The 26,271-nt window shown below is 49.4% G+C and overlaps 1 protein-coding gene across 6 annotated transcripts; it reads left to right on the top strand.

The window, feature by feature from the left end:
* The first annotated feature begins 1,894 nt into the window (after positions 1–1,894).
* Spata21 (spermatogenesis associated 21) lies at positions 1,895–26,269 on the top strand. 6 transcript variants are annotated; one of them, XM_085690344.2, is made up of 15 exons: positions 1,896–2,111; positions 2,408–2,526; positions 4,087–4,255; positions 6,833–6,978; positions 9,129–9,315; positions 10,663–10,919; positions 11,842–11,890; positions 15,470–15,805; positions 16,464–16,548; positions 17,552–17,689; positions 20,010–20,081; positions 20,193–20,310; positions 24,697–24,872; positions 25,445–25,628; positions 26,093–26,269. In XM_085690344.2, the coding sequence occupies exons 3-15, from the start codon at positions 4,130–4,132 to the stop codon at positions 26,148–26,150; spliced, it is 1,932 nt and encodes a 643-aa protein (XP_085546470.2). In that variant the 5' UTR covers positions 1,896–2,111; positions 2,408–2,526; positions 4,087–4,129; the 3' UTR covers positions 26,151–26,269. The 6 variants fall into 6 exon arrangements, with proteins under 6 accessions (XP_085546473.2, XP_085546470.2, XP_085546471.2 ...); XM_085690345.2 differs by having other exon boundaries at positions 1,896–2,115; positions 4,090–4,255; XM_048426677.3 differs by having other exon boundaries at positions 1,896–2,115; positions 15,470–15,663; positions 16,460–16,548.
* Positions 26,270–26,271: the final 2 nt, after the last annotated feature.

The raw sequence follows: 26,271 nt of genomic DNA, 5'->3' as shown, positions 1-26,271 counted from the left end.
AAATAACAAACAAATGAAAATAAAATACAGTCCAAATAATGGGAGAAATCAATGCCATCCACACAGAGCATAAGACTCGTGTCTGGAATGTATAGAGCAGTGGCTCTCAACCTTCCTAATGCCGCGATCCTTTAATTCAGTTCCTCATGTCGTCACCCCCAGCATAAAATTATTTTGTTACTACCTCACAAGTGTAATTTTTCTACTATTATGAATTGTAATGTAAATATCTGATGTGCAGGATACCTGATATGCGACCCCCGTGAAAGGGGTCCTCAAAGGGGTCACAACCCACAGGTGGAGAACCACTGGTATAAAGGATAAGGAACACTCAGTATGGAACAAGAATAAAAACAATATAAATGGATAAAGAAACTCTGGCCACATTTTCTCTGGAGAGGTGAAGTAACCAAACACAGTGAGTTTGCATCTTGGTAAATGTAGAACCAAAGCAAGCACAGCCAAGGAGCCAAGGCGTAAGAGAGTAGGAAAGGGGGCTGGAGAGATGGCTGAGCAGCTAAGAACACAGGCTGCTATTGCAGAGGACCCAGGTTCGGTTCCCAACACCCCAAAAGTTCACAACCATCTGTAATCCAGTCTGGGGGTTCAATGCACTCTTTTAGTCTGCATTCACACACACACACACACAAACACACACACACCTTAAAAATAAATCTTAAAAGGAAGCATTGGGCTGGAGAGATGGCTCAGCAGTTCAGAGCACTGTCTGCTCTTCCAGAGGTCCTGAGTTCAATTCCCAACAACGACACAGTGGCTCACGGCCATCTGTAATGAAATCTGGTGCCCTCTCCTGGCCTACAGTCAGAACACTGTATATATAACAAATAAATCTTAAAAAAACAAAACAAAACAAAGAAGCATCATTTGGATGTCTGCCATCACATTGATGAACCATGAGAGCACTAAGCTGTATGAGCATGTTTCTGGAAAAAACCCAGAACAGCAAGTTCACAGCGCCAGAAAGATAGTAGTCGTCAAGTCCAGCAGGAAGACTGATAGTGATGGCCAAGGGGTTTGGGATTCCTTTATGGGCTGAGGTAAATGTCACTGGGAACCCAACCCTGTGACTGTGCTAATAGCCACTAAGTGACAAATGGGCTTTCTTCAAAAAAAAAAAAAAGTAATATTACAGATTGAATTTTTTTTTTTGTTTTCAAGACAGAGTTCCTCTGTGTAACAATCCTGGCTGTCCTGGAATTCACTTTGTAGATCAGGCTGGCCTCGAACTCACAGAGATTCTCCTGCCTCTGCCTCCTGAGTGCTGGGATTAAAGGAGTGCGCTACCACCACCCGACTATATATTTTACTTAGTGTGTGTGTGCACATGTGTGTGTCACAGCACAATGGGTCATCTTGCCAGCCCGATCGGTGAGCTTTCAATGATCATACTGCATGGTATGTGAGGTACAGCTCAAAGAAAGCTGCTAACAAAAACGGGGTCAGGTGCCCTGAACAGAGCATGAAGCCTGTTTTTGCCACTCCCACCCTAGTTCTGTCGCTGGAGTATGTGCCCCTCAGCCTGGCCAGAGGGTCTCCTCCTTGTCTAATCTGTCAGCTAGCTCCTGTTGGATCTGATCTTCCTTGGGGACTTCTGTTCCCTTAAAACTGTGGTTTGTAGGGATGGAGAGATGGCTCAGCGGTCAAGAGCATTGCCTGCTTTTCCAAAGGTCCTGAGTTCAAGTCCCAGCAACCACATGGTGACACATGGTAGTGAGATCTGGCGCCCTCTTCTGCCTGCAGGCATACATGAGGCAGAACACTGTTACATAACAAATCTTGGGGGTGGGGGAATCTGTGGTTTGTAGAACACTAAGAGCTGAGGATTCTGGGGTTGAGATGGAAACAGTGGACAAAGAAAGGTGTGTCTGGGGCCTGAGGAGAATTTTCCCAGACGGGTCAGCCCCCTCTGGAGCAGCACAGCTCCAGAGAGGAGGGATGGTTAGGGGGTCCTTAATGGGAAAGAGGTGGGGGGAAAGTGACAAACCACAGGAGAAGAAAGGAAAACTTAGCCACAGCCACAGTTTCTTTTGCCATTTGAGAACCTGGGTCGCATAGGAGCTGGGGTACAGGGTCTGGCTCACTGTGGGAAGGTAGGTGAGTTAACAGAAGGGGATTGGAGGAGCAAGAGGAGAAAACTGGGGACTGTGTCAGCAGAAATTATCTGTATCCCTAGGGTGTGTGAGAAGGCACCCTAGCACTTAAGTGGTACAGACGATTGTCTTTAAACGGTAAACAAGGGGCCCCTGCTTTCAATAGGCAGGACAACCCTGTGAGTAGTGCCATCTGGGGAGTTGACAGATCTGGGTTTTAATCCACTTGGAGATGAGCAAGGTAGTGCTGGGTAAAAACGTTGGGTGACTCTAAGCTACTGTTTTCTCTGCAACAGGAACCTCACAGGGCTGTGAAGAGAATCCCGCTGAAGAACTTCCGGCAGCGAGGAGGTCATTCCATGGACAGTAGCTGGCCTGCTGAGGCTTAGAAGGGAAGGTCTCCAAGAACCTCCAGGTCACAGGCTCTCCCTATGGGGAGGGGGTATTGACCTCTGAGAACTGGTGGATATGAGAAGCAGCCAAGATGTTGCCCTAAAGGAGCTTGGGCTGGGGAGATGGTTCAGCCAGTAAACAGCTTGCTTTGTAAGAATGAGGACCTGATTTTAGTTACCAAAACCCCTATTTTGATTTGTTTGTAAAGGGGGGAATATGGGAGAGTCAGGGAGGTGGTTCGGTGGTTAGAGCACTGTGTCTTCTTGCAGGGGACCCAGGTACAGTTCCCAGTACCCATATGGTGCCACAACCACTGCTATTCCAATCCTCTCTGGGAACCTTCGTGCACATGGTGAACATAAACTCACACAGGCACACAGACATATATGTAAAGAAAAATGAATAAATCTTTTTTTTTTTTCTGAGACAGGGTTTCTCTGTGTATCTCTGGCTGTCCCGAAATTCATTCTGTAGACTAGGCTGGCCTCGAACTCACAGAGAGATCTGCTTACCTCTGCTTCCTGAGTGCTGGGATTAAAGGTGTGTGCCACCATCGCCCGACAAAATGAACAAATCTTAAACAACAACAAACAAAGCCAGGCATAAGTCCTACAAACTTTAAATGTCAGTGCTGGAGCAGCAGGGACAGGCAGATCCCTGAGGTTCACTGGCCGACCAGTCTAGCTCACTTAGCAAGTTCCAGGCCAATGAGAGAGGCCCTATCTTAAAAACAAAAAACAGCTAAAAAGGTTAAAAAAAAATATCAGGCAGTGGTAGAGCACTTGCGGGGGCAGAGGCAGGCAGATCTCTGTGAGATCGAGGCCAGCCTGATTTACAAGTGAGTTCCAGGACAGCCAGAGTTGTTACACAGAAAAACCCCGTCTGGGTGGGGGGAGGGTGAAAATCTGGCTGGTATTTGAAGAAATACACCTGAGATAATCTTCGGGCCTACACACACACACACAGAGAGGGAGAGGGAGAGGGAGGGAGGGGGGAGAGAGAGAGAGAGAGAGAGAGAGAGAGAGAGAGAGAGAGAGAGAGAGAGAGGGATTCAGTGACTGGAAGCCAGGATGGAATGGGATGTGGGAGAAGCGGGCTTGTGTAAGCTAGGCAAGCACACTACCAATTTAGCCACACCCCAGCTCCTAATGGGCAGACTTTTAAGTGTCTACTAGGGTTTTAAAAGCTCTGAGATGTCCTGCAAGACACTCTATTTTTCATTTCGATGAGGCCAGGCTTCCATTCCCTCCAGCTCAGGCCGGCTTGAGGATGGAGCAGCATAGAGCTGTGGGGAATGAGCCCAAGATCTGGCGTTTGCAACAGTCGTACGTCCGACCTAGTCTAGACCTGGGGCGTGTTTCCTGAGCCTCTTCCTCAGGCTAATTGTGGAAATTAAAGAATCGGATGAGCTCTTGCTACATAGGACTGACTCCTCCTTAAGTGCAGGCTCCTTTTTGACAGGGTGGCCATGCTCCTCCCGAGTCCAGACCTGCTCTCCCCCGGCTTCAGGAGCAGCAGAGATGCAGCCATGGGGTCTCGGGCCGGTAGGTGGGAGCTTGACTGGATCTCTCCTTGGTAACAGCAGCTCATGCCCCTGGCTTGGGAATCTTACTGGCTCCAGAACGATGGAAAACACAAACACCCAGACACACCCAGAGAACAAGGAGGAGGCTCCAGCGGTCCAATCAAGTCCTGACCTGAATTCCACCAAAAAGAAGACAGATTTGGAGTCCACTGTGTCAGTCAGTCAGGTGGGCAGGCCTTCATTTCCAGTTCTCCATCCCTAGCGCTGGTCCCCTCCTTTCCTTTTGTTGTTGTTTAGTTTTTCTTTTTCTTTGTTTCTTTTTTTTTTTTTTTCAGGACAGGGTTTCTCTGTAGCTCTGGAGCCTATCCTGGAACTAGGTCTTGTAGACCAGGCTGGCCTCGAACTCACGCAAAGATCTGCCTGCCTCTGCCTCCCGAGTGCTGGGATTAAAGATGAGCGCCACCACCGTCCAGCTCATTTGTTTTTTTTTTTTTTCAAGACACAGTTTCTCTGTGTAGCCCTGGCTGTGCTGGAATGCTCTGTAGACCAGCTGGCCTCAAACACATAGATCCACCTGCCTCTGCTTCCCAAGTGCTAGCATTAAAGACCACAAAACACCCCATCAAGCCCCCAAGCATTTCTTCATCTGGTCAAGTTGACAACCACAGCTAACCACAAGTCCACCCTCTGTGGATACCTGTCACCTGCCACCGAAGCATGTTCCTAACCCAGACCAATGCACCCCCTCCCCACAAAGCCACCATGCTAATATTCCAGCAAGGCATGACTCCATTAGGGAAAGCAGAACCCTCATGATCCGGCTGCCTTCCTGAAACCAACCAGCTGTTAATCCCAGATGGGAGTCTGTGGATCACACGTCACACATGTTTAGTCTTTTAAAGGAACCCTTGGTGAACATTCTGGGCCTCCTTTATCACCTTCTACTCATCTTCTCAGCAAGCAAACATGGGGTTCTGATCCTGCTACTTAATTAGCTCCGTGACCTTGAGGCATCTCTGAACCCCTTTCATCGTTTTGTGTGTGTGTGTTTGTCATGGTAACGATGACCTGGACTAAGTGTGTTGAGGCCCTGTCTCGCTGTAGGCACCCACTAGAGTTGGCTCCCACTAGAATCTTCTGGAAAACAAAACAAAACAAAACTTCATCCATGGGGCTGGAGAGATGGCTCTGCAGTTAAGAGTACTGGCTGCTCTTCCAGAGGACCCAGGTTCAATTCCCAGCACCCACATGGCAGCTCATAGCTGTCTCGAACTCCAGTTTCTGGGAATCTGACACCCTTACACAGACACACATGCAGGCAAAACACCAATGCACATAAAGTAAAAACAAGTAGATAAAAAAGAACCTTCATCCATTAGTTAATGGGCTACGTGGTGTTTGCTGACCTCTGAGGCTAGGAGCTATGTTGGCTTACGCTCCACCCTACTGGCAACTGATGGACAAGATGGAGATTAAAACTAAAAAATCCCGGGTTGAGTGCTGTAAAATATTATTTTAAGGTGTGTTACTTTTGTTTATGCTCTGGAATGTTTAATGATGCAAAGATGTGTTTGATTAAAGAAAATTCACCTGCAGCCAGGAGGCTGCGTTAGCAACTAGCTGACTGGAAGTTGTAGGGAGGAGCCAGGTGGAGAAGAATTTTTATTTTTGTTTTTTGAGACCTGGTTTTTTTTGTGTAGCCCTGGATGTCTTGGAACTAACTCTGTAGACCAGGCTGGCCTCAAACTTGCGGAGATCCACCTGCCTCTGCCTTCTAAGTGCTAGGATTAAAGGTGCATGCCACCACCACCCTGCTGGAGAAAGTTTATAAGGAGGGGCGAAGAGAAGCATGAGAACTTCTTGGGAGACGTGAGGTGACCTGCTTGCTATTCAGCCCCTCTGGGGAGCAGAATTCCACTTCAACCTTTGAATCGTGAGTTTTTTAGAGGGACAGAGATTTAGACAAGTTCATATCTGAAAGAGTCGGTGCCTGGGGGAACAGAATTTCCTCAGGCTGCATCAACATCTGCCGAGTTACAGTTGCTGACTAGGACAGTTGTATCTTAAAAGGCAGCAATAATTCAAATAGAAAACAACAGGTGGGCCATGGTGGAACACACCTGTTGCTTTAGGATGCAGGCTGATGCAAAAAGATGGTCAAGGGGGCTGGAGAGATGGCTCGGTGGTTAAGAGCATTGCCTGCTCTTCCAAAGGTCCTGAGTTCAATTCCCAGCAACCACATGTGCTCAAACCATCTGTAATGAGATTTGGTGCCCTCTTCTGGCCTGCAGGGATACATGCAGGCAGAACACTGAATACATAATAAATAAATAATAATTTAAAAAAAGATGGTCAAGTTCAAAGCCAGCCTAGGCTATATATCACAACCACTATCTCAAAAAACTAAAAAATGCCGGGCAGTGGTGGCACTCAGGAGGCAGAGGCAGGCGGATTTCTGAGCTCAAGGCCAACCTTGTCTACAGAACAAGTTCTAGAACAGCCAAGGCTACACAGAGTAACCTTGTCTAAGAAGTCCAGCATCTGGGCCATGGGATGATGGTGCTGTGTGGGAGGACTCACTCTTCAACACAATCCTTTGGCTCATATTCCACTGGTTTCCAGTTTTACACCAGAGTTCACAATGCTAAGCAGCAGGGCCAGGCCTACCACCTACCTCCAGGCGCCCCTGGTCTTTCTCGTCCCCTCTCTCCAGCACCTCCCAGACATAGGCAGACACAGGAGGAACAAGAGAAGGGCCCCAGCACCTTGCCCTTGAGCCAACCCACTCATGTCTCTGTTTCAGGCTGGGCTTGCAGATGCCAAGGAAAAGGAGAGAGAAAAGCAGTCTGTAGCTCCTAGAGGACCAGAGGGGGAGCTCGGACACACAGGATCACCCCAGGAGGGGCCAAGGGAACTTGAGATCCAGGAACAGCTCTCAGCAAGACCAGAGTGAGTTGCGGGGGACGTCCCAGAAAAGGGGGAGACCTGAGATCTAGTGGCTGCAACACTCCATGCTTCTCCCTACCTTCCTACTCTTCCCCCACCCACCCCTGCTGAGATCAAACCCAGGTGCTAGGGTGGCAAGTGTTCCCTCACTGATTGGAGGCCTTTGATCCAATTCAGAGCGTCAATCAAACTAAATTCTTTTTTTTTTTACATAATTTATTTTTATTTTATGTGCGTTGGTGTGAGGGTGTCAGATCTTGGAGTTACAGATAGTTGTAAGCTGTCATGTGGGTGCTGAGAATTGAACCTGGGTCCTCTGGAAGGGCAGTCAGTGCTCTTAATCACTGAGCCTCCTCTCCAAACCTCTTTTGCTTTTGTTTGTTTGTTTTGAGACAGGGTTTCTCTGTGCAGCCCCGGCTGTCCTGGAACTCACTTTGTAGACCAGCACCAGGACAGGCTCCAAAGCTACAGAGAAACACTATCTTGAAAAAAATTAAAGTGAACATAACAGAAATATTTCAGACTGGAGAGAAGGCTCAGAAGTTAAGAGCACTGGCTGCTCTTCCAGAAGTCTTGAGTTCAATTCCCAGCAACCACAAGGTGGCTCACAACCATCTATAACGGGATCTGATGCCCTCTTCTGGCGGACAGGTGTATATACAGAGTACTCATAAAAATATAAACAAATTAAAAGAAGAAATGTTTCATTATTGTTGTTAAGATAATGGAATTTTTGGTTTTGTTTTGTTTTGAGGCAAGGTTTCTATATTATACAGTCCTTGCTGTCCTGAAACTCAACTCTGTAGACCAGGCCTGCCTCTGTCTCCCGAGTGCTGGGATCAAAGGTGTGCACCACCACTCATCTAGGATATGGGATTTTGTATGCTCACTCAAAAGTGTGTTTATTGCAGGGAGGAGGGACTCGTGAGGCCCCACTCCTCCTGAGGACCTTAGGCAGTCCATGGCTGCTGGGGAGGGAAAACATCCCTTCAATGGTGTCGCTGATGCTGAGGTGCCCCTGCGTCACCTGTGCTCCTGTCCACAACCCTCATGAAAGTTATTCAGTCATCAACAAAAAACAGACCTGAAATGAAAAGGGGGGCTGGGGGGGGAGGGAGTGGAAGGGGAAGAAAAGGTAACGAAGGGGGAACATCATCATTTTTACATCCATGTATAAATGTCAAAACGAAACCCGTGCAATGAACATATGCTAATGGAAACATAAAAAGGAAACTGTGCACTGTGTATATGAAGGCTTTTTAGCATGTTAATTATGCACTGTGAATATGTAGACTATGAAGTCATGTGAAGACAGCCATCTAATGAATCCCCTGACAGTGGGTTATGCATCAGAGAGAGCCTCAAGAAGAAAGCTCCAGGCAGGGGGTGGCACACACCTGTGACCCCAGCACAGAGGTGGCTAAGGCAGGAGGACTAGGAGTTTGAGGCCAGCCTAGGGGACAGAGCAAAACCCTAAGGAAGGAAGGGAAGACAGGAGGGAGCAAAGGGGCTGGTGAAGAACAGAAACTCAGATTAAAGAGGCTAGGGACATACAGGTTCCAATCCGGCAATCCCGATGCTATCTTAAGCTTTATGACTCTGTGCCCAAGTCTCTCAACCCAGTTCTTTGGTGTGTGTGTGTGTGTGCGTGTGTGTTGAACCTAGGGCTTTGTGCATGCCAGGCAAGTATTGTACCAAAGAACTATATCCCCTGTCACACATAAAGTCCTCTCCTTCTCTTCTCTCTCCCTCTTTCTCCATCACCACCAGCATCCCCTTCTCTTTCTAACAAAACACTGGAAAGATGGCTCAGTGGTTAAGACCGCTGACTGTTCTTCTAGAGGACCGGGGTTTGATTCCCAGCACCCACAGAGCAACTCACAACTGTCTGTAATTTCAAGATCTAACATCCTCACACATAGACATACATGAAGGCAAAATATAAAATAAAAATAAATCTTTTTTTAAAAAAGTGTGAGAGTGTAACCACCTCAACATTCACATTAAGGTGCTGAGACTCAGGTGTGTATCTGTCCCTCACTTACTCTCCCAGGCAGTAAGTATGGACCCCTAAGATGCCTAGTTCTGGGCAGGGTTCTGAGGAGCTGCACCCAGGCTGGGGTGAAGTGTCTGTTGTCTGTTCTTTCCACAAGGAGCCAGTCATCTTTGGCAACCGAGGAAGGGCCGAAGGATCTACAAGCTGACCAGGAGCAAGCCCAGCCTGGCGGGGAGTGTGTGACCTCTGAAGAGCAGCCACAGCCAACCACGCCAACCAAGGATCAACAGGAGAGATGGCAAAGCACCGAGGCCAAAGAGATTCATCCCACTGAGAGCTGCCAGGTAACCCTGGGAGATCAGAAAGAGGGAATGGGCACCCGTGGAGAGGGGCAAAGGGCCCTCTCTGCCCCCAACACAGATGTACTTGTGTTGGTGGAGGCTGTGCACTGGAGCTGGCAGACACTCAGTCTCCCTGGGTCACTAAATGGTTCTGGCAGTTGGAATCACAGTGTTCCCCTCAGGTCTTGTTTACAGAGAGGCCCTCTCGGTGTCTTGGGGAGAGGGCAGGGAGAGGGTTGTGTGACGGATGATGCTGTGTTTAAGAGAATGACTGTGACATATCTCACCCCGTGTTCACTGAGCCTTTGCAAGACATGCTGGCCATTCCAAAACTTAATAACAAACAGACTTTTTACTTCCTTATTTTTCTCATTTCTACATTCGTTATTAGAAGAAAACAATGTAACACTGCCCAATACAATACTCTTGGTTCTCCCCCGCCCCCTTTTTAATGAGACAGGGTTTTTCTGTGTAGCCCTGGCTGTCCTGGAACTCGCTCTGTAGACCAGGCTGGTCTCGCACTTACAGAGATCCGCCTGCCTCAGCCTCCCAATTGCTGGGATTAAAGGCATATATTCTTGGTTTTTCTTCATTTTGAAGTCTAGCCCCAAGTCCCAAATCAGCATTTTTTTTAAGGCAGGGTCTTACCGGGTAGTGATGGTGCATGCCTTTAATCCCAGTACTCGGGAGGCAGAGGCAGATAGATCTCTGAGTTTGAGGCTAACCTGGTCTACATAGTGAGTTCTAGCACATCCAGGGTTACATAGACCCTTTCCCAAAGCAAGAACAAAACAAAAACGAGATATATATGTGTGCATATATACATATGTTACGATACAAAATACACACACACACACACAAACACACACACACATACACATATGTATAAAATTGGGCTGGAGAGATAGCTCAGAGTTAAGAGCATTGGCTGCTCTTCCAGAGGACTGGAGTTCAGTTCCCAGAATCCCACATAGTGTCTCACAACCACCTGTAACTCTAGGATCTAATGTCGTCTTCTGGCCTCCAAGTGCACATACATACATTCACACAGACACATACACATAAATAACACATCTTTGGGCCATGTGGTGGTGGCACATGCCTTTAATCCTAGCAACTGGGAGTCAGAAGCAGGCAGATCTCTGAGAGTTCAAGGCCAGCCTGGTCTACAGATCAAGTTCCAGGACAGCCAGGGCTATACAGAGAGACCCTGTCTCGAAACCCACCCCCTCAAAAAAAAATCTTTAGAAAAAATATACCATATAATAGAAGTATGTTAAGGTCTGTCCTCTGAAACCCCCTTAGGAAGTCAGAAGTAGCTTTTCTCAGGCCATCTTCTTAATTTCTCAGGTTCTTCCCACTCAAGGAGACACAGATGGTCATCTGGAAAAGCCATGCGCCTCGGGCAGCAGGAGTCAGCCACTGGAGGATGACCCCCCCAGTAACGCAGGCCTCCCACAGGTCAGGCCCATGCCAACACCCAGCTCGGGGACACACAAGGACAGTCCCCAGGAGGCAGTGCCACCCAAACCCATGGCGACTGTGGAGGAAAAGAAGGCCCGGCCCGTCTTGTCATCGGCACCAATCCCTCGACCACACAAAGAGGGGTAAGTCATCCTCCAGGGCCACCTCTGCCCTGTTCGCTGCTCCCTCTACCTGTGGGTGACTCTACAGCTAAGTAACACTGGAGATGGGGCCAGGGAGCCAGCTCAGTTGGTCAAGGGCCCACTTTGTAAGCATGAAGACCTGAGATTGATTTCCCGGGAAGAAAGCTGGGCCCAGAGGCACATGCTTGTAATCCCAGCACTAGAGAGATGGCAACAGGTGGATCCTGGGACCAGGACTGGCCAGTTAGCCTAGCCAGTTCCAGGCCAATGAGAGGCCATGTCTCAAAACAACATGGAGGCTGAGGAGATGGTTCAGTGGGTAAAGATGCTTGCTGCTAACCTGAAGAACTAAACTAACCCCCAGGGATTTAACATAGTGGAAGGAGGGAACCAATTTGTGCAGGTTGTCCTCTGACCTCCACACTTGTGCTGTGGAATGCACACACACACACACACACACACACACACACACACACACACACACACAAATAACTGTGTCAGTAAGATGGCCCAACAGGTAAAAATGCTTGCCACTAAATATTGTGACCTAAAATTGACACCCTACAGACCCACTGAATCCCACTGTCCGTCTGTCCTCTGATTTCCACATTTGTGCTAACACAAGATGAGCAAACAAACATAATTTTTAAAAAGCTACATATATAAAACGGTGTGGTGTTTTTCATTTCTGGCTCATGAAACACCTTGGTTAAGTTGCATGCTGCCAGGCCTCAGTTTCCCCATCTTTGGTCTGTAGGTCTGTCTGCATGCAGGTAAGGCAATGAGAGTGCACTGAGGTGAAAACAAAGGGGCAAGGCTAGGGTAACAGGCCTGAGTGTGCTGGGGGTTCAGGGCCAATGTAAGGTGCAAACCCTGACTTGAAATCCTGCCCCCCACGGGGGGTGGGTTCTTCCTTGTTTAGAGGTGAAGCTGTGGAGACCAAGGCAGCACCAAGGCCTCTTCCTCTACCAGTAAGTCAAGTCAGAGTGGGGATGGGAGATGGGGGAAGGGAGTTGGGGAGAGCTGGAGGGAAAATGGTGGACACAGAAACATTTTCAGGCAAACTGGGGCAAGTGTAAGTATAAACCTATGTATGTGTTATGTGTATGATTTATAGTTTATTTATTTTTAAATGAAGTCCTAATGTCCTATTGTGTGTGTACAAGCTCACCACATGTCCATGCCACAGGAGTGGAGGAGCTCTCCTTCCATCATGTGGATCCTGGGATCAAGCTCAGGGCAGGGTTGGTGGCAAGAGCCTTTACCTGCTAAGCCATCTCAAAGTCAAATTATGGGTTTTTGAGATGGATCTCCTGTAACCCAGGCTGCCCTAAAACCCCTTATGTAGTTAAGAATGATCCTCAAACCCTAACCCCTCTGGTTTCTGCTTCCCAGGCACTGGGAGTGTGTATATATGCTGCTGGGTGCCCTGGTGTGTCTGCCTGGAGTTGGCAGTCAAAATGGATCACACTTGAGAGCCCTTGAGTCCATCCCAGAGCTGCTCCACATTGGCATCGATTCCGTCTGCCCTCTGCCCTCAGTCCCAATCTGCTTCTCTGATGCCCCATGCCACCAAGTCTGCCACTTTCTGGTCTCTGAGGTGATGGTACAAGCTTAGAATTCCCACCCTACCACCATCCTCAGTCCTTACCACACCTGCCTAGCTTCACACCACATCCCCAGCCACACCCCAGCCCTGAACATTCCAGCCAGGCACACCACAATACACGGGCTTGCCGCTAGCTTCTTTCTGAAGTTACCATGTGTGTGATTTATTTAGCTGATGCCCAGCGACGTCACCCTCTACCTCCACTCCACCAAGTCCTTGAAGCCTCCAACAATTGCCACTGAAGGAAATAGGATGAAAAGATCCGGCTTCAGGGCTGAAAAGGTGGCTCAGTGGGTGAGAGCACTGGCTGCTCTTTCAGAGGACCTGAGTTCAATTCCCAGAACTCATATGGCAGCTCACAACTGTCTGTAACTCCAGGATCCAACACCCTGACATGGACATAGATGCAGGCAAAACACCAATGCACACAAAATAAAAATAAATAATTAAAAAGAGAAAGAAAGAAGAATAAAAGAAAGAAAAGAAACAAAGGAAGAAAGGAAAGGAAGGAAGGAAGGAAGAAAGAAAGAAAAGATCCACTCTCAGTCAGGCCTTTAATCCCAGCACTCAGGAGGCAGATCAAGACCAGTCTGGTCTATAAAGAGTTCCAAGACAATCAGGGATACAGAGACCCTGTCTCAAAAACAAAAACAAAAACAAAAACAAAGAAGAAAAAGAATAAACAACCACGAAGCCTTGAAACTCCCAGCTCAAATGCCCAAGCTCAGACGGCATGAGCTCTCCTCAGATCACAGACCAGAACAGGTCTTGTGGCCCCCACTGTAGTTGTTTGCTCTTTATTTTTAACTTCTAAGGGGTCCTCTACTCATCTCCCAAATAAATACATGGAGACTTATTCTTACTTACGAATGCCCAGCCTTAGCTTGGCTTGTTTCTAACCAGCTTTTTTTTTTTTAAAAAAAAAAAAAACAACCTTTATTTATGTTTTTGTTTTTTTGGTTTTTTTTCGAGACAGGGTTTCTCTGTAGCTTTGGGGCCTGTCCTGGAACTAGCTCTTGTAGAGCAGGCTGACCTCAAACTCACAGAGAGCCGCCTGCCTCTACCTCCCGGGTGCTGAGATTAAAGGTGTGCGCCACCATCACTGGCTACTTTTCTTTGTCTTTTTTAAAAATAATTATTTATTTATTACATATACAATATTCTGTCTCCATGTACGCCTGCAGGCCAGCAGAGGGCACCAGACCTCATTACAGATGGTTGTGAGCCACCATGTAGTTGCTGGGAATTGAACTCAGTACCTTTGGAAGAGCAGGCAATGCTTTTAACCGCTGAGCCATCTCTCCAGCCCCTACTTTTCTTTTCATATCTTTCCTTCTTACTCTGTGGCTGGCTGTGTGGTTGGCCTCTGGTGTCCTCCTCTCCTCCTCCTTTTCTCACTCCTCACCTCTCCCTGAGTCTAGATTTCTCCTCCTATTCTCTCTGCCTGACAGTCCTGCCCATTTGTTTCTCCTGCCTAGCTATTGGCCCGTCAGCTCTTTATTAGACCCAATCAGCTGTTTTAGACAGGAAAAGTAGCACAGATTTAAAGAGTTAAATAAATACAACATAAAAAAGTAACACATCTTTGCATCATTAAACAAACATTTCATAGCATAAAAAATGTAACACACCTTAAACTATATTCCATAATACTAGAGTTACAGATTTAGAACCTCCGGTAGGAGCTGGGATTAAATGTGTACAGCACCATGGTCAGCTTTGCTTTACTTTTACAAGAGAAAGTGAGAGCTAGGGATGGGTCTCAGAGGTGCAAGCACCCCTATCATCAGCCAGACCTTGGGCTTGATCCTTAGCATCAAAAAAAGGATGCTGACAGGAATGAGTGACGGAGAAAGGCCAGGATGCTGATGGGAGTAAGTGATGGAGAAAGTTGGGGATGCTGACAGGAGTAAGTGATGGAGAAAGGTCGGGATGCTGATGGGAATAAGTGATGGAGAAAGTTGGGGATGCTGACGGGAGTAAGTGATGGAGAAAGTTGGGGATGCTGACGGGAGTAAGTGATGGAGAAAGTTGGGGATGCTGATGGGAGTAAGTGATGGAGAAAGGCTGGGATGCTGATGGGAGTAAGTGATGGAGAAAGTTGGGGATGCTGACGGGAGTAAGTGATGGAGAAAGGCTGGGATGCTGACGGGAGTGATGGAGAAAGTTGGGGATGCTGACGGGAGTAAGTGATGGAGAAAGGCTGGGATGCTGATGGGAGTAAGTGATGGAGAAAGTTGGGGATGCTGGTGGGAGTAAGTGATGGAGAAAGGTCGGGATGCTGATGGGAGTAAGTGATGGAGAAAGTTGGGGATGCTGATGGGAGTAAGTGATGGAGAAAGTTGGGGATGCTGACGGGAGTAAGTGATAGAGAAATGCTGGGATGCTGATGGGAGTAAGTGATGGAGAAAGTTGGGGATGCTGACAGGAGTAAGTGATGGAGAAAGGCCGGGATGCTGATGGGAGTAAGTGATGGAGAAAGTTGGGGATGCTGATGGGAGTAAGTGATGGAGAAAGGCCGGGATGCTGGTGGGAGTAAGTGATGGAGAAAGGCTGGGCTGAAGCAGGTATGTTGACCCAGGGATGGGAGGACCAGATGTAGGTATGGCTGGCTCTATGGAATGAATGAGGAACAACAGTTGAAGTGCCCATTATGTGCTGGGGACACCTGTGTGAAATAGGCATCAGGAGTGAGGCAAGGTCACTGCCAGCTGTGTGGGCTGCAATGAAGGATTTGGCTCACTCAGGAACATAGCTTGCAGGTGGGAGGTGGTGACCCACATGGGTCCCAGGGTGGTACATGGAGATCTGGAGTATCTCCTCCACAGCTTTGGAGAGGAAAGGACAGTTTGAGCATCCTCAGTTGTTCTACCGGGGTTAGCAGTTCTGTAGCCAATCTGGCTGGCTTCTGGTACCCCCACATGCCCTCATCTGCCCTCAGGAGGAAAGAAACATTGCTGAGAAGAAGGAGTTGGGCCAAGGGCAGAAGCAACGGCAGCAGGCTTCGGCAGCTGCAGGAACCCATGCATCTGGGAACTCCCGTCGGGGCTTCATGAAGTGCCTCCTGGAGGTGGAAGAGCAGGAAGAAGTCACCCAACGGAGGACTTTGAAAGCCCGGACCCTGACAACCCGGAGGTCACCCAGGACCCCGACTTCTGTCTCCACCTCAGGCCCTATCATCAACTCAGTCCCAACCTTGCCTCTGACCCTGCTTGAACCCTCCACCTCAGCTCCAGCTACTGTCCCACTGTGGGTCAGACCACCAGCCCCTGGGCAAGTCCCTACCTCTGTGGGGTCCCCTAGTTCAGTCCTGTCAGCTCCCACCCAGGACCTGAGCTGGAGATGACCAGAGTTCTTGCCCCAGGGCAATGAGAGAAGCTTGAACTATGCCAAGACACGGTAGTAGCCACCTCCCCATCTAGACAGGTCCCACGCTGACAGTCTATTTCCACTGTGGACACTTGTACCTCCTTCTACACTCTGGTCTTGGCCCCTGCTCATCCTCTCAGGAGTTCCCCCTCAACTCTGTCTTCTTTCTGTGCTTCCCAGCAGGGGTCCCCCAAGTTTCAGGTCTCTTTTCCAAGTCCTCCTTCCCTCTTTTCTCTTCTTCCTGATGCTGGGGGTGAAAGCCAGGGTTTCACACATACTAGACAAGCACTCCACCCCTGTAGTGCACCCCCAGTTCTCCCACCATCTAGTCTCCCCACTCCTGCCACCACCACCATCAAATGGCTTTGCCTCATTCCGTTGGGTCTGCCTCTCCTGTCACCTGTGGCTGCTGACCACCAAAGTCCCTCAGAATTTCCCTAACCTGTGCCGCCCTGGCTTCATTTCCCCTGTCTTGGGTAGCCTTGGCAGAGACAGGGACAGAGGCAGGGGCAGAGGCAGGCACGAGGTGGTTGCAAACTGTCCTGGGTCCATTGTTCTGCAGGCAGGAGCCGGAAGAGCATGGCCTCTTCAAACTGTACCAGAGCTGGGAGGAGCGGTCTGAGGAGCATCTCACCCTGAAGCAAGAGGAAGGTGAGCACCTTACACCACTGCCCTGCTGACCCACTGTCCCATCACACCAAGCAGTGTTCCCAGCGGGCGGTCAACTGCACTTGACACAGTAGAGAGGGTGGGTCACCTTCCCCACTCCACACCACTCTTTAGAGGCAGCTTGGAGGGGAGACAGGGTCCCCCAGGAACCCTACCCATCCTAAATAATCCCTCCCCATTTAACAAGGCTACCAGCCCTGAACAAGCCCCTGCTTCCCATCACACCCTGCCCCACTAACAAAACTGGACAGTGTTGAACTCTACCCTGGGTAGGTGCTGTGCCTACCGGTCTGTATGGTCCTTGGGGATGCCCTCTGACCCTACTTTCTCATGCTGGGCTGTCCCTAGAAGAATGGGTGTGTACTGTTGCGGGATATTTGATCACACTATGAACCCCAAGATTGTGTTAATAAAATCAACCTTGGGTCAAGAGGTGGAACCAGCAGCTAGTTAACAAGAAGTAACCATAGAGAGTAAGAGGGAGTCCAGAAAACGGATAGAGAAATGCACAGGAAGTAGAAGCGAGGGACTTTGAGTTTGGCAGTATTTTTTGGTGTGGGACTACAAAAGAGAAGCTCTCTTTCTGAGATGCTGACCAAGGGAAAAAGTCAACTGGTTGCTCCTCAGCCTCCCTGAGCTAGCAGGTTTTCTCCCCAGCATCTGACTCCTGAGTCTTTACTGGTAAAATCTATAAGATTGAGATTAAGTTTAAAAACAGTGAACCCTCCTGTTTCACACTCCCTCCCAAGGTCTAGAACCTTCTTGACCAGAGCAGCTCTTTTCCTCAATCTTCCAGAATGTTGTCATTGATCCATGGGAATAAAACAGAGGAATAGGGCTGGATACTGATGTCTTCCTTGTGACACATACACGCATGCACCAAGCACACCACGCATATTATACACACACAGACCACATGCCACACGAAAGCTAAAAAGAAGAAACGCAGGAGTGACTCACTTGGTCGCCCTGTGCCTCTTGACAGCCTTCCGCAGCTACTTTGAGATCTTCAACGGCCCTGGTGAGGTGGATGCACGGAGCCTCAAGAACATCTTGCTCCTGATTGGCTTCACCCTGACCCCAGCACAGGTGGAAGAGGCCCTGATGAGTGCCGATGTCAATGGTGAGCAAGGGGTCTTCCCTAAGTTCCAGCGAGGGGCTGCACCCGCATGTGGGCCCCTTGCCGGAAGGATCTCTCCTGGCTTGAAGCTCAGGGTCAGCGTTCAGTGGCCCTAACATCTGAACCCATTAGGTTTGCGTTGTTCTTCCACCCCGGGGCTCACAAAGACTCTGGCAAGCTGGCCCTGGTTCTGGAAGTTAATATTCCCAGAACCACTGTGCGGTGTCACCTTCTGGGGATCCAGAGGTGACCAGGACCCCCATCCTGACCAATGGTGTAAATGACCTCAGCTGGCTCTGCACATCAGGTGTCCCCTGTGACCTTTGCATGACTTTTACCAGCCTTATGGCTTTGGTCAAGTCACTACGGCTTGCTAGGCCTCAGCTTCTCTGTGCTATTGGGAGTAACATCCTCAAGTTCTCTCAGATAAAATGGGTGAGCCGGGCTGAGGGTGGGACAGAGCCTGCGGGTCAGAAGGCAATAGCTGTTAGCATTACCCACGTGACAAGTATGGAATGCCTTCCGTGGCTGTTCCTGTGCAGGGCACCGAGAATAGAGATGTGTAAGACACGTGAGCCCCGTGGTCCTCAAGGGTTCCCAGTTACTGCCACAGGGCAAGAGCTGACACGGAAGCGAAGCAAAGCAAAAGGAAATAACAGTTACAGCAGCTTGGAAGACGGGGGTCAGGAAGGAAGGCTTCCTGGAGGAGGAGCCACTCAAGCCAAGTGGTGTTAAATCAAACAGGGGTCAGGCAAAAAGGAAGTAGTAGCTCCTGAGAAGTGGGCTTGAGGCACTTGTGTATGGTGGAGTGTGGCCTGACACAGAGATGAGAAGGGTCATGCGGGACCTGCGTCCTGCCCACCGCTCACGACTGCTCCTTCCGCCACTGTATAGTCCTCACACACATTTCAAGGGTGTGTGGCGAAGCGGCAGACTGTTGACCTAGGAAAACAAACTCAACCCTAGCTGACCTAGCTCTGCCGATGTGGATGGGTGACAAGCGTCTGGAGCCCTGCCTGTGACCAGGGTTAAGTCCGAAGCCTCCCATCCCTGTTCTTACACCTTACTTAGTCCATTGTCAAGAAGCTCAGAGAACATCAGTGAAGTTCCCACCGGATTGAACCGTGGGACTCAGCATGGGACAAGATGTACAATTCTTGTCTCTCAGGGTCACATGTGTGACAGGAGCTTTAGGAGACAGTCTGGCGAGGGATCTGACCTGGTCTGAACCTCTGAGAAAGGGGAGGTGACGTGGCTTAGCAGCAAACATGCCCTGAGTTTGAGCCCTAGAACTCACATGTGGGAGGAGAACACCAGCTCCCAGCAGACGTATTCTCATCTCCATACCTGGGATGTGGCAAGCGTATCGCCTCCCCTCACATAAAAGAAACAAAATGTTAACAGTGAGGAACCATGGCAGGAAGGGGGAGACATCTGTGATCCGGGAGCAGCACAAACAGAGACCTTGAATGGGAGGAATGTGGACTTCAAGCAGTATTTTTCCTGCCAGGGAGGTTGGCATGAGATGAGGCTGCTGACAGGAGTTCGGTAGGTACTGCAGGGCCTTAAAGTCTAGCTAGAATCCGGTAGGTACACATTCTCAGTAACGACAGTTGCTGGCCTTTAGTGGGCATGTGCTATGCGTGCAGCCCTGTTAATTGTCTCCACTCCATAGCGAGAAAACTAAACCTTCCTGGGGTTCAGAAACTTGACCCAACTACATGAATGAGAAATGGTGGACTTGGGTTTTCAACTCATAGTGTTGTCTCAAGAATACAAGGTACAGGGGCTGGCTCAATGGTTAAGAGCACTAACAATTCTTCCAGAGGACCCGGGTTCAATTCTCAGTACCCCCATGGCAGTTCACAACTGTCTGTAACTCCAGTTCCAGAGGACCTGACACCCATGGCAAAATACCAAAGCACATAAAATAAAAATAAATTAAAAAATACAAGATTCAGTAGTTTCTCATATTCCTTGACACGGTCTGTGTAGCTAAGGCTAGCATGGAGCTGGCTATGTAGCCAACCAAGGATCACCCTGAAGTTTTAATCTTCCTCCCCTACCTCCAGGCTTACATGGTACTGAGGAACTAAACATGCATGTTAGACAAACACTCTACCAACTGGGCTACGAGCCCTGTCCTGGTCCGATAGCCTCTAACTAGAAGATTGTAGCTTTTGGCTTCTCCTGTCCACAGTTGCTGCTGATCCAGCACTGCCATTACAATTTGTCCCCGGGGGGCAGAGGGAGAAGACACCAGGGCCAAGCCTAGCCTGCAGTACCTGGGCCTATTCACCCTGTTATTTCTCTGACACTGCAGGAGACGGTCATGTGGATTTCAAAGACTTCTTGGCAGTGATGACAGACACTAAGCGTTTCTTCTGCTCTGTGGGTGAGCAGGGGTCAGCCCAGGGCAGTCAGAACCGGAAGCAGAACCTGGAAGCTGACGGGGTACATCAGAGGCCACCTAAGAGTAATGGCAGTCACTATTCCATGTCCCCAGAACAGAATGTCCTGATGGATATGTCGCCCCCGAACCCCTACACACTGTTCTTTGAGATCCTCTCTCTGCTGGTGGAGATGATGGCCCTGCCGGAAGCGGCCCTAGAGGAGATCACAAAGTAAGAGGGGCCGGTTGGCTGAGGGTGGGGGACGTAGACAGAAGCAGCAGCTAGTGCTTCAGCACCTAAAGATGATTGAGGGTTAAGATGCTCAGGTGCAACCAAAAGGAAGTCCTAATTAAACGGCCTTACACAGAAGAGGAATGCATCATTCAAATAATCGGCCAGGGCCTCAGGAATGGCTGGATCCAGGACACTGGATGATACCATTAAAGTTTTATTTCTCCACCTCTCTATTTCACGGTGCTGCTGGTTTCAAGCTCAGCCAGGTTCTCCCAGTGGGAAGGGTGGTGATGGCAGCCCGATGCTCACAGCCCTCCTGGTTCAGCAGTTTCATCAAGACTACAACGATCCTTCCTGAAGACTAGAAAACCCTCAGAAAAGGAATCTTGCAGGAAGGGTGATGGGCAGGCAGTGGACGGCTCAGCCTCCAGGAAGGGTAGTGGGCGACTCGGCCTCCAGGAAGGGTGATGGATGGGCACTGGAAAGTTCAGCCCCCAGAAAGGGTATTGGGCGGGTAGTGGACAGCTCACCCTCCAGGAAAGGTGGTGGGCAGCTCGGCCTCTTGGAAGGGTGATGGATGGGCAGGCACTGGACAGCTCAGCCTCAAGGAAGGGTAGTGGGCGGGTAGTGGGCAGCTCACCCTCCAGGAAAGGCGGTGGGTGGCTCGGCCTCCAGGAAGGGTGATGGACAGGTAGTGGGCAGCCCAGGGAGATATGACTACAGGCTAAGTAAACATGATGTCTTTCAGGCTGAAAGTGATGGGTGGAGGTGGCAGGCCCAGCTGATCTCTGAACCTCGCCCTCACTTCCTGTCCTGAATGAGCGTATTTTAATACTAGCTTGTCATATGGTGGATTTATTTTTAGCCTTTTGAGAATTCTCCACACTGATTTCCATCCCACCAGCACTGGGTGAGGGCTCTCCTTTCCCCATGTCCTCGCCAGCATCTGTTACCAGCTGTTTTCTTGATCTTTGTTATTCAAAGTGAATTTCTCTAATTGCTGCTGCTGCTGCTGAATACACCGAGGTCTTCCGTAGCCATTTGTATTTCTTTTGAGGACTACTTACATCCTTGGCCCAGTTTTTAACTGGATGGTTTGTTTCTTGACTCAGTTCTTTTTTGTTGTTTGGTTTGGTTTTGCAAGACAGGGTTTCTCTATGTAGCCCTGGCTGTCCTGGAACTCCCTCTGTAGACCAGGCTGTCCTCGAACTCACAGAGATCCACCTGCCTCTGCCTTCTGAGGTGTGAACCATCACTACCTGGCTTTACAGCGGGCACAGTCTCTCCAGCTCTGCATGTTTCCTCTCCCCTCACTGTTCCCTTACTTGTACAGAGGAGTTAGCCAGGATCACAGCACTGGCATAAGACATCACAAGGGGCTCAGGAGGAGACTTTTTACTTTGTATAAGCAGCCAAGGCTGTCATAGATTTAACCTAAGGTGATCAGCTAACATCACTCATTTTTGAGTTCCTCCTCCTGTTTCCTCCCACCCCCTTGAGACAGGGTCTCAGGTAGCCCAGGATGGCAATCCTCCTGTCTCAGATCCCTAGTCTCTTGGGTTACCCATCTGTCCCCTGGAGTCCCTCCTTCCCTTTTCACTCCATCACTAAGCTAGATCTCTAGCCCAGGAATTTGTGGTTCTTTCTATGATGGAAGGTGGCCACTTAGCTCCCAGCTTGTTTGCACAAGTGCATTTACTTCAGAAAGGACATCCTTTGTCAAACACCTACAGGCTCTAAGAAACTAGACCCCAGGGTATAAGGTGAGAGTTAACTTTTTCTTCCCTTTTTTGTGATAGGATCTGTGTTATCCCAGCTGGGCTAGAACCTGAGATCCTCCAGCTTCACCCTATGCCCATAATTCCCAAAGGCTAATAACCTTAAATTGGCTGAGACTTGGAGATCAAGCTGGTCTACACAGTGAATTCCAAGCCAGCAGAGGCTGCAAAGTGAGACGCTGTCTCAAAATATAAAATAAAAATTCAAGTTTCACTAAGGGCATATGTAGCTCAGGCTTGACTCCAATTTGATACAGCCGAGGATGACCTTCAAATTCTGATGCTCCTGTCTCTAGGATTACTGGTATGCACAACCATGCTTGGTTAATTTGGTGCAGAGGCCTAACCCAGGGATTCATGCACACTAGCCAAGTACTTCAAGTCCAGCTGACCAACCACCCCACTACACATACACAGTCGGACTTTCTTTGGACTGCCAGCCCTTGAATAATGACACAGAAACTTTTTATTAATTATGAATGCTTGACCATAGCTTAGCCTTGTTCCCACCAGCTCTTAAAATCTTCCCACATCTGTCTCACAGAAGAGACAGATTCAACTCTGACTATGGGTAACTGTGGAACTGGCTTTCTTCCCCCTCCCCCTTTTTTTTAAAGACAGGGTTTCTCTGTAGCTTTGGAGCCTGTCCTGGAACTCACTCTGTAGACCAGGCTGGCCTCGAACTCACAGAGATACTCCTGTCTCTGCCTCCCAAGTGCTGGGATTAAAGGCGTGCCCGGCATTTTTCTTTTCTTTTTAAAAGATTTATTATGTATACAGTGTTTTGTATAAGCAAAGGCAAGAGGTCAAAGGATCACCATGAGTTTGAGGCTAGCCTGGGCTAACAACCAGTTCCAGGACAGCCAAGACTATATAGCAAGACCAGTCTCTAAATAGAAATAATTTATAATGTATGGTGTTCTACCTGCATGTGTAGGCCAGAAGAGGGCACCAGATCTCATTACGGATGGTGGTGAGGCACTGTGTGGTGGCTGGGAATTGAACTTAGGACCTCTGAGCCGTCTCCAGCCCAGAACTGGTTTTCCATCATCTCAACTCACCTTATATGAGGAATAGGGAAGCCCCGGCACAGCCAGATCCAGCCCTGAGGGCCTGAAGAGCATACCCAGCCTTCACAGCACCCAGCAGCCGTCAGGCTCCAGCTCTTCTGGCCTCCTTCCCACCTCCCGGCCTTTACTTGTGCCATTCCTTGGCCATGCAGGCTGGAAGGCTCTTCCTCCCGCCTCATCTGGTACTCTGCTTATCACCATGAGCAAACAGCCCCTTGTCACTACCCCATCCCTTCCTTTCCCTCAGAGCATCCATCACTCCTCACACGATGGTATCTTTACATTTGAATATGGTCAATGCGGCCATTTCGTGTCCAGGTAACTGAGAGGCAGAAGGAAGGGAAGGGGGTGGGTGGCAGAGGAAGAGGCAATACAAGGACGTGTCACTAAGTTGCACACTCCTGGATCTGAAGAACTGTGCACAGTGTCTTGGGAAGAAAGGGAAATGCTTTATTATACCCTGGCCTCCAACTCCTGGCCCTTTAATTCCTTTGCACCTCTGGGTTCCATGTGTCCAAAGCATCCTGGGGCAGCCTGAGGTGGACCTTGTGAGTCGTCCCTACAGAAATGAGTGCTGCAGCAGGGGCTGGAGTGAGAGGCCATGCTAACGCACACACAGGGTCCTTGTCTGTGACAGCCCTTTGCTTCAGGCCAGCGAAAACAGTTAACACACTGTTTGCTGGGGTAGGCACTCAGTACGGTAAAAGGCAAGTGATGAGTGGCTAATGCATGTCACATCAGCACATGGAAGACAAGAAAGAGGTCAAAGGATCACCATGAGTTTGAGGCCAGCCTGGGCTACAGTCAGTTCCAGAACAGCCAAGGCTATATAGGAAGATCTGTTTCTAAACAGAAATAAAAAGCAAGCAAGCAAGCAAGCAAGCTTGGGGTGGGCGCCTGGCTAGCATGCAAACCTTTAAGCTACAGCTTAGATGAGGTGGAGCCTACTGCATGGCTGGGTTTGTTTCAAGACAAGGACTTCAGTTTCCCAGGATGGCCTAGAACTAACCATGTAGCCAAGGATGACTGTGCATTTCTGAGCCTCCCACATCTACCTCCTGAGTGCTAGGATTCCAGGCACCTGCCACTATGCTCAGCCTAACAGTTTACCAAGGTTTCCCGCACGCTAGGCAAGCACTCTAGCAGCTGCGCCACATCCCCAGCCCTGCTTGGATGGTTTATAAGCAGAAATGTATCTAAGCGAAAATATGAGTAAGAGAAACAGTGTGTAATACATACCAATCTCTACATGGCTGGTGCCGAGACGGGTCCCATCTCATGTGCAATCCTCCAGCATACACAAATTCGGCCCCCATCTTAGCAGTGTGGCGGAGATCTGAAGTTCAGACATTAAGTGGCATGCAGCAACAGGGCAGACAGAACCATTTCCTTGTATTTCATAAGGGGTCTACATCTCCTGACTCCCCAGGCTTCAGTGCTACCACACAATGGCCAGCCAGAACCAGGGTGGGGGATCAGGAGGAAGGGGTGAATTAACTACAGCCAGGCTGAACTACCAGGTGTTACCTCCTCAGCTACTACCAGAAGAAGCTGAAGGAAGGCACCCCCAAGACCCGAGAGATGGAATCGACTGTGGGCGGGCTTCGATCAAGGAAGAAGCTTCCTTACAACTCTCAGCAAACAGACAGCTTAGAGGTCCCAGATCGAAGGGTCCTCAGGATCCTGAGCCGGCTGAAGCAGCAGAACTATGGTGAGGGCCCATGAGCAGCCTGGGCCGGCAAGCAGATTCCCCTAGATGAAGCCCAGAATTTAGCTGTGTGGGAACTGTTACCAAGTAGGGTTAGTCTGTAGACCCAACATCCAGCTCCATTCTTTGAACTCTACCTTCCCACCTTCCCACTGAGCTGAGGCTGTCCCAAGAACTACCATGTGAGAGCCTGCCAGGACGTTCCACTGCACAGTCCTTTGCAGATGTGCCTTATAATCTCCACACTAGACCAAAATGGGAACCAAGGAAACTTGAGTGACTTCCCCAGCTAGTATGCCGGCAAGGGCAGTTTGCACTTAGGTTCACCCCCGAATTGTATACCTGACTGTTGTCCTGGGCAAGTTTCTTTATGCTGTGGCCATCCTTTACTCCATGCTTAGCCCTCAGCACCACACACATCATCCCTGTCATCTACTGTGCGGTGGATACCAATACCCTCTCCGTCTTAGAGGCTCAGACATTAAGGGTTCACCTAAATTCACTCTATTATGTGGCAAACCGAGGGTTTCACCAGGATGGCCATGCTCTCAATTCTCGTTTCCCTCCTATTCCAGGTGTCAATATGCAGAGCCCCTATGCCCAGGTGCCCTGCATCCCACTCTGCCCACGGCTGGAGAAGAAGGCAGTCCGTCGAAAACAGGGTAGCCATAACCATTCGGTGCTGGATCAGTGTGTCTCTACAAGCCTGGGCCCTGACCTCCATGGCCTCTTCTTCCAGTCAGGACAGCAAGGAAGCAGGTGGGTACTGAGGGCCAGGGCCTCTCAGGCTCATCTATTATCCTGAAGAGGTCACTGGCCTAATAACTGGGGAATCCATCTTTCTAAGAGACTATGTTGGAAAACCCTTTACTCCAGGGAGGATGGATGGACAGACAGGGCAGGAAAGACAGCATCCTTTGCTGAAAGCCTGTGTTCCAGAGACAAATTCACAAAAGCCTGAGCATTAAGCAGCTGTGACCCTAGTGTCCTCAGGATGGTAGTGTTCCCTGTTTCTCAAGCACGGGAACTCCTTGGCTGAATTATGAGAAGCTTAGAAAACTGGAAAGGAGATGTTCCCTTCAGAGTTCCTAGGGCTTGGGATCAGCCCCTCAGGTTCCACTCCATCTAGAAGTGGCCTCTCCCATGGGATGACTCACAAACCTGGCAGGACTAGGGGAAGAGGGCCATTATGTCCTCTCTTTCTGCCCACCTCTCCTCCCCAGGGAACACAGCTCTGACAGCAGAAAGTGGCTTAGCTCCGTGCCAGCCCGAACCCACTGATCATCTGGAATCCTGGCTCCAGAAGTTCAAGGCCTATAGATAGCTGGGCTGTGGGGCAGGGCCTGGCTTTGGGAGCTTGCTTTCATGGCCTGGTAAGCCAATAAACACCAAGAACCTCAGC

This window comes from Myodes glareolus, chromosome 6 (genome assembly GCF_982192425.1).
Source record: "Myodes glareolus chromosome 6, mMyoGla1.1, whole genome shotgun sequence".
Classification (NCBI taxonomy): Eukaryota; Metazoa; Chordata; class Mammalia; order Rodentia; family Cricetidae; genus Myodes; species Myodes glareolus.
Note: the sequence above shows the minus strand (reverse complement) of the source record. Positions and strands in the feature narration are given on the sequence as shown.